Source organism: Mytilus edulis, chromosome 3 (assembly GCF_963676685.1).
Source record: "Mytilus edulis chromosome 3, xbMytEdul2.2, whole genome shotgun sequence".
Classification (NCBI taxonomy): Eukaryota; Metazoa; Mollusca; class Bivalvia; order Mytilida; family Mytilidae; genus Mytilus; species Mytilus edulis.
This window is the reverse complement of record NC_092346.1, coordinates 73,470,708-73,485,373: the sequence shown is the minus strand read 5'-3', so window position 1 is coordinate 73,485,373 and position 14,666 is coordinate 73,470,708. Positions and strand designations below refer to the sequence as shown.

At 30.3% G+C, this 14,666-nt stretch overlaps 1 protein-coding gene across 1 annotated transcript in view; it reads right to left on the bottom strand.

Annotated features, from left to right (window-relative positions):
* Positions 1-14,666, bottom strand: part of LOC139515412 (uncharacterized) — a 71,147-nt gene that overhangs the window by 40,569 nt on the left and 15,912 nt on the right. Inside the window, exons 11-17 of the mRNA XM_071304983.1 lie at positions 14,251-14,526; positions 13,526-13,609; positions 12,776-13,023; positions 9,000-9,319; positions 7,262-7,566; positions 6,606-6,808; positions 5,588-5,771 (exon numbers count right to left, since the gene is read on the bottom strand). Coding sequence (XP_071161084.1) covers positions 5,588-5,771; positions 6,606-6,808; positions 7,262-7,566; positions 9,000-9,319; positions 12,776-13,023; positions 13,526-13,609; positions 14,251-14,526 — 1,620 coding nt within the window. The remainder of the gene's footprint in view (positions 1-5,587; positions 5,772-6,605; positions 6,809-7,261; positions 7,567-8,999; positions 9,320-12,775; positions 13,024-13,525; positions 13,610-14,250; positions 14,527-14,666) is intronic.

Sequence of the window (14,666 nt, the reverse complement as noted above, 5' to 3'; positions counted from 1 at the left end):
CTAGTTGTTCGGTATCTTTTTAGAAAGTTGTCGATCTCCCATCCGTAAGGATAAAATAATTAATATTAAATCAAGTAAATTGATTTACTAGTGTATTCAATATAATAAATTCTAGTGATAAAAGATAAATGAGAGTGTGTCTTTTGGGTCCTATATGTCACCGCTTGTAAATAATTCATGAGTTAACTTTCATGTACAGATTCAGGATTTACGTAGTTAAGACCGTGTTATGATTATAAGCATTGTGTATACGTTTCATAACATATGATTGAGAGAAACTAAAGCAAGAGAATGGAGACAACCGATTTAGATATTTTTCCAATTTATAAAGAGGCATGAATCAAAAACGCTAAAAGTAACGTCAAATTATTTCACAATTGAACTGTGATTTTTGTTAATTAACGTACTTAGTGTATAAGTTTCCTAACATTCGGTAGAGGCAAACTAAAGTTAGATAAAGGAAACAAAAAATTCAGCAATTTTTTTTTAAAGGATCATAACTTATGACAATAAAAATGACACCAATCAAAGAGGGGTAGCAATTTTATTGACAACAAACTTTGAGTATAAAATACATAAAGTAAAAAAAGATGATCAAGGAAATTTGTTAGGAATTGATATGGAAATCGAAGGAAAGAGAATGACCCTAATAACCTTATATGGTCCAAACAAAGATACACCAGATTTTTATATAAAACTGAGTGGAATGATAGAAACTTTAAACAATCCATCAGTTGTTATAACTGGAGACTATAATTTAGTACAAAACCAAAGTCTTGATACATATAATTATCAAAATATTAATAACCCAAAAGCTAAGGAGAAAGTTCTAGACTTAAAAGATCTTTATAATTTAACAGACCCCTTTAGGGAAATTAATCCAGATTTAAAACAGTTCACATGGAGAAAAGCTAATCCCATAAAACAAGCAAGATTAGACTTCTTTTTAATATCCCAAGACCTTAATCAAAATGTAGTTGATGTACAAAATCACAACAGCTATAGATCAGATCACTCCCCAATAATATTAAATCTGAAGATGAATGATTTCATACTTGGAAAAGGATTATGGAAATTTAACAACTCACTTTTACATGATATTGAATACTCCAAAACTATAAAAGACACTATACTTAAAGTAAAAGACCAATATGCATCATTAGTATATAATAGAGAAACGTTAGAAGAAATTAATGATTTAGACATCCACTTTACAATAAATGACCAACTTTTTTTAGAAATATTACTTACAGAAATCAGAGGAAAAACTATTTCCTATGCATCTTATAAAAAGAAGGAAAGAGATAAAGAGGAAAAAATACTATCAGAAAAAATTCAGAAATTAGAGGAAAGCATCTTAACAGAGGAAATATTAAATGAAATTGAACACCATAAATCTGATCTAAGAATAATAAGGAAAGAAAAAATGAGGGGATACTATATCAGGTCAAAAATGCAATGGATTGAAGAAGGGGAAAAGCCATCTAGTTTTTTTTTGAATATGGAAACTAAACATTTTATAAATAAAACCATCCCCAAACTAGTTAATGAAAAAGGGGAGACAATTTGTAAACAAGATAAAATATTAGAAGAGGCCAAAAATTACTATAAAAAACTGTATACTAAAACAGAAAGCTTGAGTGAAGTAAATCTTAATAGTGAAATACCTGATTCTGATATTAAAAAATTAAATGATACTTTAAAAGAATCTTTAGAGGGGGAGATAACTTATAATGAATTGACAACAGCTATGCGTAGAATGAAAAATGAGAAAAGTCCAGGGTCAGATGGCTTTACAAATGAGTTCTTTAAATTCTTTTGGATAAATGTAGGAAAATTTGTTTTCAGATCTATAATTTATGGTTACAAAAGGGGGGAATTATCAATAACTCAAAAACAGGGTATTATTACTTGTTTACCAAAAGGTGATAAACCTAGACAGTTTATGAAAAATTGGCGACCAATAAGTCTTTTGAATACAACATATAAACTAGCATCAAGTTGTATAGCAGAGCGTATGAAATCTGTTCTACCCATTATTATTAGCAATGATCAGACAGGTTTTATTCCTGGAAGATATATTGGAGAAAACACTCGTCTCATATATGATATCTTATTTTATACAGAGGTAAATGATTTGCCAGGTCTTCTCCTTCTCATAGATTTTGAAAAAGCTTTTGATTCGGTATCATGGAAATTCATAAATGAAGTATTAGACTTTTTCAATTTTGGACCCTCTATAAAACTTTGGATAAAGACTTTTTACACAAATATAAGCTCATCAGTATCCCAAAACTGTTTTTTATCAGATTTCTTTCAGATTCAAAGAGGCTGTAGACAAGGGGATCCTTTATCACCTTATATTTTTCTTTTATGTGCTGAAATTCTAGGCATTTTAATCAGAAAAAACAAAGAAATTAAAGGAATTAAAATTGATGACACAGAATATCTTATCTCCCAATACGCAGATGACACATCAATAATACTTGACGGTACACCTGAATCTCTAGATGCATCTCTTCGCTTACTCCAAAAATATGCTGAAATGTCTGGTCTCCATATGAACTTGGACAAAACAAAGGTGGTGTGGATAGGCAAAAAAAAATATAGTCAAGACACAATGTGTGTAAAATGGGGATTGGAATGGGGTTCCAGTAGGTTTACATTACTAGGAATAAACTTTTCTGTCAATTTGCATGAAATGGAACTGTTGAATTATGGTCCAAGAATTAAAGAAATTGAAAATATAATAAAAATTTGGTCTAAACAAACATTAACACCAGTTGGAAAAATAACTATCATTAAGACACTAATTATTTCAAAATTGAACCATCTGTTTTTAACATTACAAGCACCATGCAAAAATACTTTAAAACAACTAACTGACAAAATTTATTCATTTATTTGGGAAAACAAACCTGACAAGATAAAAAGAGAAATATTATGTTCTGAACACAAATTAGGGGGGCTGAAAATGATAGATATTGACAAATATATAAAAGGATTGAAACTAACTTGGATAAGACGGTTGTTGAAAAACAACCCAAAACTAAATAAGCTATTAGAAAGTACTGAAAAAATTAGTATTGAAAACCTTATTTATTTAGGCCCAACAAAAAGATGTAAAAACCCTTTTTGGGAAGAAGTTTTTAAAGCTTGGACAGATTTACAAAATAAATTCATACCAAAAAATGAAGAGGAGTTTTTATCAGATTCGCTCTGGAATAATGAAAACATAAAAATAGGAACAACATCCATTTTCTATAAAGACTGGATAGATAAAGGGATCTTTTTGATAAATGATTTATTAAACGATGAGGGAAAACTAATGACTTTTCAACAATTCCAAAACATTTATAAAATTAAGTCAAACTTTCTTACTTATAATGGGGTCATTTCATCAATAAAATCATATAAAAAGGCTTTAAAAAACTATATATCCATAAACAATTGTTATAAAACACTAGGACCAATTATGCCAAATAATATAAGAATATTTTTTTTATCAAGAAAAGGCTCGAAAGATATGTATAATGTTTTATTTGAAAAAAGCAGTACTAAACTTAGATGTGAAGAAAAATGGTCCTTAACACTCAACAAAAATTTTGATTGGAAAACTGTGCATAATATGTCTTTTTACTCCACAAAAAGCTCAAAACTCCACTGGTTCCAATATAGAATAATACACAGAATATTGGGCACAAATAAATTTTTATTTAAGATAAAAATAAAACAAAGCGATAAATGTACTTTCTGCAGTGAAGTTACTGAAGATATTGAACACATATTTTGGAAATGCCATAAAATAGCAGATCTGTGGATAAGACTCATGGACTGGATTTATAACCAAACACAAATAATTATTCCATTTAACATGGATATAATTTTATTTGGAAATTTAGGAAAAACAGAAAATAATAAAATAAAAAACTTAATAATACTTTTATCAAAATTCTTTATCTATAGAACAAAACTGTGTGAAAATCAAGTAAATTTTGCAGGGCTGAAAAACTATCTAAAAGAAAATCTAATACTAGAAAAGAATATATTTTTTAAAACAAAGCCTCTTCAAATTGCCAACCTCTACTGGGACCCCTGGCTTCCATTATTAGAATAATTTACACTTAAGCAACTTAATTAGCATTACCCTATGTAATGTTATTGTGCATTTTATTTTAGCCTTTTCACACCATCATATATGTTTTTATTTAATATACTGTTATATGTTGTTTATTGTCTTTTGTTCTTGTTTTGTGCCTAAAATGCATATACATTCTCTAATATCTATTTTGTGTTTGTATGAATTATTTACAATGGAAAACCAACTTTGCCAAATCTATTTAATGTTGCCAAAAAAAATACTGCTGCCAAATTCCAAATTTCAAGGACTTTCTATTTTTTATTTTTATTTTTTTTTCTCTAGTTTTTATTTTTTGTTTTTTGTTTTGTATTTGTGTTTTAATTATTTATTATTTTCTCTTCTCTTCTCACATTCTCTCTTAAATAAAATTCTCACTTTATTGATCAATATTGAAATAATTGATACACAATAATATACTGTATATATATTTTGTATTTTTGAGTACTAACAATTACTAACAATTTTTCTAAATATACAATCTAATGTTTAACGAGGCCGGGATAAGGTACCGGTACTTTCTGTATCAAACTAACAAATGTGAAAGTTTTCAATAAAGTATGTATAATTTAAAAAAAAAAAAAAAAAAAAAAAAAAAAAAAAAAAATGACACCACCCAAACTTGATATGTGTTTCGTGGTTATAAGCATTTTGTATAAGTTCGTATAGGCAAAATTAAGTTAGAAAACGAAGACGAAAAAATCAGTATTTTTTATGTTTATAGAGGGGCATGATTCATGAACAGTTTACAATTTGGTTTGGGTTTTGTGGTAATGATCATTGTTTATATGTCTTTTTTTAACAATTTATCGAGGCAAACTATAGCTGACTATGCGGTATGGACTTTGTTCATTGTTAAAGGCCGTACGGTGACCTATAGTAGTTAATGATTGTGTCATTTTGGTCTTTTGTGGATAGTTGTCTCATTGGCAATCATGATACCACATCTTCTTTTTTATATAAAGTTAGACAACGGAAATCAATTTTTTCGGAACGTACAGACAAGAATGAAGAGACAATGGGAAGTGTTACTTTGCACAAAATAAAAATAAACATCACTAATATACTTATAATTTCATTTCCCACATTCGCGTTTTAATAAATCCTAACTGATCAAATTCTAACAAATTGGACAAACACGTTATTTCTGATAAAGATACCTATATGAAATGAATGTATTTTTTCCTTTATTTGTGCATTCTGTGAAGAGACATATCAAAATTTATTTTTATATCATTTCATTTAAAATTACAGACCTGCAATTAATGTTGATGCTCCATATAACTTTTCTTTTTATAGGGAAAAAGTTGGTTTTAAACCTTAAGTTTCTTAACTAATACCAATATAGAAGACTAGGATTGCTTGCTCTAAGCATGTTAACTATTCTATAAGAATGAAAAAAATGAAATGCGAAAAAAACATATAAGCATTATCCCAAATTATTTTTACCATCACACTTTTCCCGACCATCTCCACGATAATTAGCTTTGCATTCACATTCATAATTGCCCTTTTTGACAACACACCATCCATTTTCATGACAACCTTCATTTTTCCAAACTTCTTCCATCTCACCACCTGGCATGCATTTCTCTTCAAGTGTGCAGTCTTTTTCACGTCTTATAGCGCCAATCTACAGTACAAAAAATAGAAAAAGTATTATAAAAGAAAAGTTATTTTACAGTAGAATCAACTGTCTTTTTATCCAAAATGGTTGACTTACAACGTACAAATGATAATATTTTTTAAAAGAATACACAAATCACAAAATTAGTTAACAATATGCAGGAGGAAAACTGGACCAAATCTTTGTACTAATTACACCTTAACATTAAAAAATATAATCTGGTAGACTGGTTGAATGGTTATGTGCCCTGTGTTTTTATTGACTGTATAAGATGGAAGACATTGCATATTCCGAACAGTGTAATATAAAACTGCACGAAAAACACATCTGGTCAACTATTATGATGAAGAAGAAAACGATAGACCATAATGGATCACATATACTTTTGTAACTATGCTAAAATAGTAGTTGAAGTAGAAAAATCAGTGTAAGATAGTTTCCCGCAAAACCAAAACGAAAATCACAAACTACTCACGAAATAAAAAATGACTTCTTTTTTCTGTATTTGTACATTGTTACAATTTAGACATGAAATTTTTTTAATTGAATGTTTTATGAAGTCAACATGTTCAAAAAACAGGCTGGCTTGAATGAATGGCCAATGAAATTATTACAATACTTGACGGAGTAAGAAAGAGAGAAGAACAATTTTAAGGGAAATTTTTATTGATTTCATTCGAGATGCCAACAGTAAATTTTTGTCATTTCATATAACAATCTTAATCGGATTTCTAAAATTTTGCAAAATATTAAGCAAATCAATCGATGGTATAATGGACAATCGTTCAAATAAAAATAAGAGTATTCATTCAATGTTGTCAATAAATTATTAATAACTACCTTATAGTATTCCTCATCATCAGCAATACATCCACATTTACTTTCCTCGACACATTCCTTGTCATCTAGAAAATAACCTTCGTTACACACACAGCCTTCGAGAGCTGGCAAATCACAATCCTCGTCAGTAGGGCTTTTATTTTCACATGTTGCTGGACACTTTGAGCTGAACTCATAACGTGAGTTTTCTTTACATTTCATTTCTACAATATTAAAATTTACGTGAATGCGACTGGTAAATGAATTGTAAAGTTATATAACATTCTTTAGTTATGTGCAACAAGATGCTACTGATTCAAACTATAAAATATTTGTAACTACGTTAAGGATAAAACGTTAAAAAAATCATGACATTTTCAAGGTTTACACTTATTGCACTACCGACAAAAAAACGACGAAAAATCAAGACAAAAGACAAGAACAATACTAAACTGTTCTCATAAAACGCCGTTAGCTTCCAGGCGTAATTATATTTTGTTTGTAAAATGATATTATATTGTTTCGTATGAAAGTTGTTGATAATTGCATATATGTACATTGCCTGATTTAACAGTAATAGTACTTATAGAAATGTATCCAGAACAGTACACTCACGACAAAACTAGAATGCATGTCTCTATTACAGTTATACATGATAGTAGTAACATAATACTTACCACAAGAGTGTGATTTTCTCCATTCTTTATAATCATAGTTGTTCTTCCTACAATTCTGTGCCATTGCATCTACGGCCAGACATAATGCTTCTTGTTTATATGGGACATTTAGGAACATACAAACGTCTAATACACAAGCCAAATAGAGTTTCTTTGCCAGGTCGACATCCTTGTTAATACAATCAGCAAATGGTGACTCTCCTCCACCAGTTCTTTCTGGATTCAATATTCCACAGTATTCATCTGTTGCCAACAATTTCATCTGATCTGCAGTACATTCTGGTGTTGGTGCAGACGCAGGGCACCTATTAAAATACCATTGTTTTTTTATAAAGCTGGAAATTACTACTTTGAAGAACAATATAAGATGTTGGAGTGTAAATTTACTTTTTATTACCATTATGATCAAATTTTACCACAAAAAGCGTGTTCATACAATGAATTTATCATACACACTATTCTGTGTTTATAAACCGATATGCCATGTCAGTCTCTACGGATGAAAACAATTGACTACTTTATGTATTTTTTATATTGCTGTATAAGTGGTAGTTTTGGCTAGCTTTTCAACCCATCCTTCTTAAAATGTCCAGGACCAAGTCAGGAATAACGCGGTTGTTAACAAATGTTCGTTTTTATGTAAGTTTGCGTTTGTTTTGTAGCAGTTCAGTGTTTCTGTTGTTCGGTTGTTTTCCTCTGATAGTTTTTTTTAATTAATCGATCTAAGACTATTGGACAGCGGAATACTACTGTTGCCTTTATTGGAGGTTATTTTCCTCATTTAATGGCTCAAATTGATACGGTCAAATGTCTTAAGTTTGGTTGTTATCGCGAAAACTGCTGTCAACGCCGTCGATCGTGTAATTTGGCAGAAAACTCATGAATTTTATCAAGTTTGAAACATTTTCTCTAATATCAATGTTTTCTAATACATTGTACAAGAAAACTGACATGTCATGATGACTTATGACTTTGTAAATCTGCTTTAAAGCAAACCTTTCACATTGCTCTGATAGGTTTTTTAGTCGGTAGTAAAAGGTCTAAAGACATCCCAGAAAGATTCATGCTAAGTACGTTTTTGGGTCCAATCACATATACACAAAGCACAGCATTACTAATCAATTTAGACTATCAGATATTTCTTAAAGTTAACCGCGAATCTATTTCAACATTATAACGGCGATATAATTGTATGAACCTATGATTTCGGAAAATATTGTAATGAAAGTGTCAGCATGACACCATAAAAGATTAGCTAATCAACAAGAGGGGTAAAGGGTCTTTCGAAGATGGCCCCCATATTGAGCATTTCCTACCATTCACGAGTGACATATACATTTTACAGAGCAACTCCAAATTTCTGTATATAATTTCCGCCAGGGATATTGATTTATATTTTTGTTTGAGCCGTAGATAAAATGGTTAGTATAGATTTTATAAAAGAATTACATGTTCTTGCAGAAGTTGGGGTGGACACATATTACTGTTGCCAAATTTGTTCTATAACATCAACTTGTTTTTAAGAAGAATAAGGAAAAGCTGAACTTATGTCTTTTCAGGTTACTGGGAATACTCCTCTGATTATTGGAAGTAACCATGTATTGATTGACAACAGAATGCTTATAAATTTTCTGATGCTCTCATAAAAAAAATCATGGTTATTGGATACTTGTCAGTAGAGAAATAAATTTGAAAAATCTGTTAAAATGACTTGATAGCTCATAAAATATATACCTACCCTATAAGTTCTTCTTCGGTATCATCAATCACTTCCCATTCCTTCCCCCACTTTACATTCCTCTCTCCTACAGGTAAAGTAGAGATATCAGTTTCGTCACTGAGAATAAACTGGTTTCTATCAGTACAATCACCACATATGCCCTCTGCATATTGTGAATAGTTCTTAGGAACATCGACTACCAATTTTGACCTTCCGTCCCATAAAACTGTTATGTCACATTCACTCGAGTATATCTCTAGCTCACCAGTTTCTTTTTTAACTGTTATTCCACAGTTTTCGACATCATGTGATAAAGCTGATACTTCGAAGTCATCAACCTTTAATAATATAAGCGCATAAATTGTAAAATCACAACAACAACGTACAAGCATGTAACAGAGATGTAAGTGCTTTATACAACTGAAAATTATAAATAATATGAATAAAATCTCATATTTAAGGGGGTTCGCGGGTCTAAATCATTTATATAAGATTTCTCTATATTTTTCTATAAATGAATTTTATCTTATAGTTAATAGAAAAAAATAAAAAAGTGGGGTCACCGTTCATTTGCGCTCACAATCTGCCTTCGAAAGAAGCATACATGTTTAAAAAAGTGTTTTTTTTCTGTTGAAGTAATAGGAGAATCAAAGGTAATATCGAAAAAAAAGAAAGAAATTTATTACAGAAATCGCTCAAATTTTACAATAATTTAGTTTAAGTACAGCTTATATGGAAATTATATTAAAAAATATAGGTCACCGATCAGTTAAAAAAGATATTTCAATTTTAAAGCCAAAAAATGGCATTTTTCCACCAAAGGGAGATTATTTGGAACTTTTTCAATGATGTATACCTTTTAAAAGTCATCTGGGGCCAACAAGAGTTGTTTGTTTTGAATGATTTTTGTACCATATAATAAGTAACAACTACAAAAGGTAACAAATAAAATTTGAAATGAAAAACAAATGTTTATTTTTTTTCTGAAATTTTTATACCCTCGAGCCTCCTTAAATGAACGAGAAAGGATTCCAAATATATATCCCCAATTAAAATGCATTGATCGTAAAATTGGGGAGGGGGTGTTACAACTCCTGGAAACCTCTCGACTTCCTGGATCCGCCACTGCTTATTGCATGATAAAGTGAACCTGTTTTTTTTCAAATCTGATTATTTTCGAAGGGTTAATTATTTCGCGCTGGTGTCTTGCCATGGCTTTGTTTGGACTTGTTTGCTTTTTGGTCTTGAATGTGTGTCCCTAATATATAATTAACTGTGCATTTGCACTAGATATCGCATATCAAATTTATTCGTTCATAGTGTGTTAATTTACGTCGTGTTTTTTTATGTTGTGATGTTATGTGAAGTCAGGAATCTGATGTTCAGTAGTTGTCGTTTGTTTATGTTTATACGTGTTTCTCGTTTCTCGTTTTTTATATAGATTAGACCGTTGGGTTTCCCGTTTGAATGGTTTTACACTAGTAATTTTGGGGCCCTTTATAGCTTATTGTTCGGTGTGAGCAAAGGCTCCGTGTTGAAGGCCATACATTGACCTATAATGGTTTACTTTTATAAATCGTTATTTGGATGGAGAGTTGTCTCATTGGCACTCACATCACATTTCCTATATCCATATATTTAAATAGATCGGTTGCAAAACATTGTTTATTAAACAACGGATGATGTTGTTTAATGAACATTTACTTTTATGGCTTATTGAAGGTTCACAATGGGGTAAATATATATTTATCTCCATAATAAAGGTGTTAGACCATGTTAATTCTAAAACGGAAAAATTTAAGGAATCTGGGTTAAAAACTGTATGAAATGTTGCAAAATTAAAGCAAAACTTCTTGAAATCAATAAAACAAAACCAGGTGCAACATCTTAAACCATGTAAAGATTCAAGGATCTTGGAAAACCTGAACAAAAAGGAACCTTATTTTCACTGGTCGCGCAACCTGTCGTCTACTTGACACGACGTTCTATAAGCTATTGTATTTTGCTATTGTTGCAAGCTAGCCAAGCATTTGTCGATGATTAGGTAATAAGTCAAGATTGTGGTACTATATAAATCAAATGTCATATATTTCATGCGATGGTAGCCTTCAACTATTGTTTGATTGATAGTGCTTCGTAAAAAGGTTTAGCTACTTATTCTACTTTTACCTATTATGCGAAATACGATTTAGTGAGGTAGTCGAAATTGACATTAACACGATCGTATTGGATTTTGAGGTCCAAAAATAGACCGTTCGGATTTATTTTTACTTTATTTACTGACTTTTTGTGTTTGGGACTAATTATAGTTATGATATTATACTGTTGCGATATTTATCCATCGACACAGTTAAATTTTAATATTTAAAGCAGGAAGCTTGCTGAACTTTTAAACAATTAATATTTAACTGTTGAAAGTATAGAAATATCGTAATACACGAGTTAAAGTGGTGGAATCCGTTTCCCAAATGATTTTTATTCTTCCTTTTCAAAGATAATGAAGAAAGTTGTGTACTTTTTATGTGACGTCATCAGACATGGTCGTCTTTTTTTATGACGACACAATGGGAAAATCCAAATGAAACAAAAAGCATTAATGTCACAATTAAACTTCAACCAATCATTTGCAGAGAACAGATTTTTTACTTATGCGGAGATATATTTACCTCACACCGATTAAGAAATGTGAAAAGAGCACAAAAAATAGAGAAATAATTATTTAACCTAGCGTAGCCGTGCGTTATTATTTTTTCAGCATTTCCTTATAATTACTTGTATTATGAAATAAACAGGTCTGATTTATAAAATATCTCTTTTTTTTTCTCTCCGGAATATGCCATGAAAATATTTTTCTATCTTCTCAATATATGGACAATATTGTTATAAATAAGAAGTGACAATTCTTACTATTCAAATCTTAGTTTATTCGATTCGATAAAAAAAATATGGACTCGGTCAGTGTCCAGTTCGAGTGTTATAAGGTACTGTACACATTCATGCACGTATTGATTTAATTTATGAAACAATAAACAATTAGCAGGTAAACTAATAACAGCGTATTCCAATCAAATTGCGTAATATTCAATAACAACGACCAAAAGTTTTGCTATAATTTCAAAAAAACATACATCGTTCTGTATTGGTATAATTTTCCGATCTTTCATTTGCATATTTAAGGCAATAGAAAGTTTGGGCTTCACAAGTCTAAATATATATTTTATTTTATACAAAAAAATCGCCCTCACATATGTTATCAAACACTATAGTCATACATTCACTCGGTCCACTATGTTACATCCGACATGAATGGTAGTTTATAATAATATTTCATTTGACAATTTTTAAGATAACAAATGACATTTTCTTTGTCTTCTCAAAAAACTTTACTCAAATTTATCCAATTAGAAAATATAATGTGTATTCCTTTTTTTCACTGATAAGATGATGATTTTGTTCTCTTTTGCTTACGAATCTTTTTATAAAGGCGAAGTGTCAATTAAACCAACGGTATGCGTGTATGCATGTTATGTTTTGTGCATAGGAACTGCACTTTCATAATTTGAGAAAAAGGCTAGATTCCGTTTCAAAATGGTCATAAGGAAACCATTCAATGGGTAAGCGTTTCTATTTTGGTTTTGCTTTGAAAGGCGACAGAGTAGGAAATTTATGTTAATTCGTAAGAGTTTGTTTTGCTATATATATTTATTTTCTTTTTTGTTTTTGTTTCTCATATTTTGGGGATCATGGACTAAATATTGTGTGTTTCCTTTAATTTACAAGTTTGAAAAACTAACCCTGACTGCACCACCTTGCATTGCTGCAATCTTTGTACCACATATATAAATATCTGCCAATTTTGTGTAGGAAACAGTCGTTTTTGATCCTCTACGTTCATTCTTTACTTCAATATTCCAATTACATGTTGGATATGGAAAAGCTGCCGAAGACCTCGACAAAGTGTATTTACATATTCCTTGGATATCAACCTTGATTCCGCTAAATATGTAATAATGAACATCTCCAGATGCAGTACAACGACAACCTAAAATAGAGTTATAAAAACAATAATTTATCTCAAAGATATGATAAATCAAATGATTTTATTGACTCTCGAAAAATATCATATTTTCAATATAAACCATTCATGTTAAAAAGCTTATGTGAGCAGACTGCTTTTATAAATGTTTTACAAATTACCATAGCCGTAATTGGCACATCTTTTTGGAATTTTGGTTCCTCAATGCTCTTCAACTTGATACTTGTTTGACTTTATAATTATTTTGATCTGAGCGTCACTGATGAGTCTTAGCGGGTTGAACCATACTTAATGGCTAGCCAAATTTAACCTGCCGCTATATGACAATTTTAAACAATGACAATAGGAAGTAAACAGGAACCAAAAAGCATGCATATTAGCAGTTCTTAGGAATAAAACATAGAATCTAATTCAAAATAAGTTATACAAATTTTTCATCACAACAACTACTATATAAGGCAGTATAAGATTTGTTTCATGTTTCCCTATTAAATTAAATACCTCCTACCTGACCCACTTTGTTGTCTCTTTGCTTTCCTTTGTCTCCTTAGTTTTCTTAGATTTCTTTTCTTGTTTTTTCTATTCCGTCCCACTGAAAGTAATACGTAAACAAATTTAATGAAAAATACAATACTCTACGGAAACTTAACCACAAAATAAATGCAGAAGTTACAGATGTTGGTAAATTCTACTGTGGCTAACGGTTATTGTAATAGATATGTTTGCTAAGGGTCAATGTAACTACATTGTTATAATTGTTTATTTTAACAAGATGTTTTACAGTCAATTTTTTTTTTGATGTTTTATCAAGTGAATGAATTTTTTCAAATTCTTTAAAGCAGCCACTTGTGCTGGCATGGTCCTACTTATATTTGATCTACATTTTTCTTTATAACTATACTTTTAATGGTTAACATATCTCTCTTTTATTCTATCCAAATATGACAAAAACTGATTTGATAGCTTACTTACTGTTTTGTTAGCTTACTTTTATTATTTTTGATGGTGTTTGTCATCACAATCTTTCCTTGATTATCACTTTTATCAAAGTCAACAGATTTTATGAACAGTAACTGTTTTCTTGTAGATAATATGTCATATTTCAAATAGCTTAAAAAAATGTCAAAACACAAAAAAAAAATACCGAACTCCAAGGAAAATGAAAAACGGAAATTCCCTAAACAAATGGCAATAGAAGTAGACTGATCATTTGAGAACAACATAAATAATTACCACATTGATATTCAACAGCTAGGTATTTGGAGGTCTTTGGACAGGGATCACCAAAAATGTTTTCTTTTGCTTGAAGTTTACATCTTTTTACTCCATCGCATTTTTTCTGGACAATAGACAAGGCATTTTCTGCTGAACAACCTGTTCTTTGGCTGATTTTATCTGCACAGGTTTTTTCATCAGCTCGACCATAAAATGCAGTTAAGATTTTAATTCTTCTTCTGCCTCTACACCTTACAAAAGCTTTATCGCCACTACAAATCAGTTTACGTCCACCTGAAAGACAAATGATATTATGTTGGGATATATGGACTTGAGATAATCACCAAACTTTGAATTATATGGTTAGAGGACATCTTTAATGCAGTGCAACATGAGTATTAAAAATAATGCTAGATTTGTTTTAAATTCTTTAG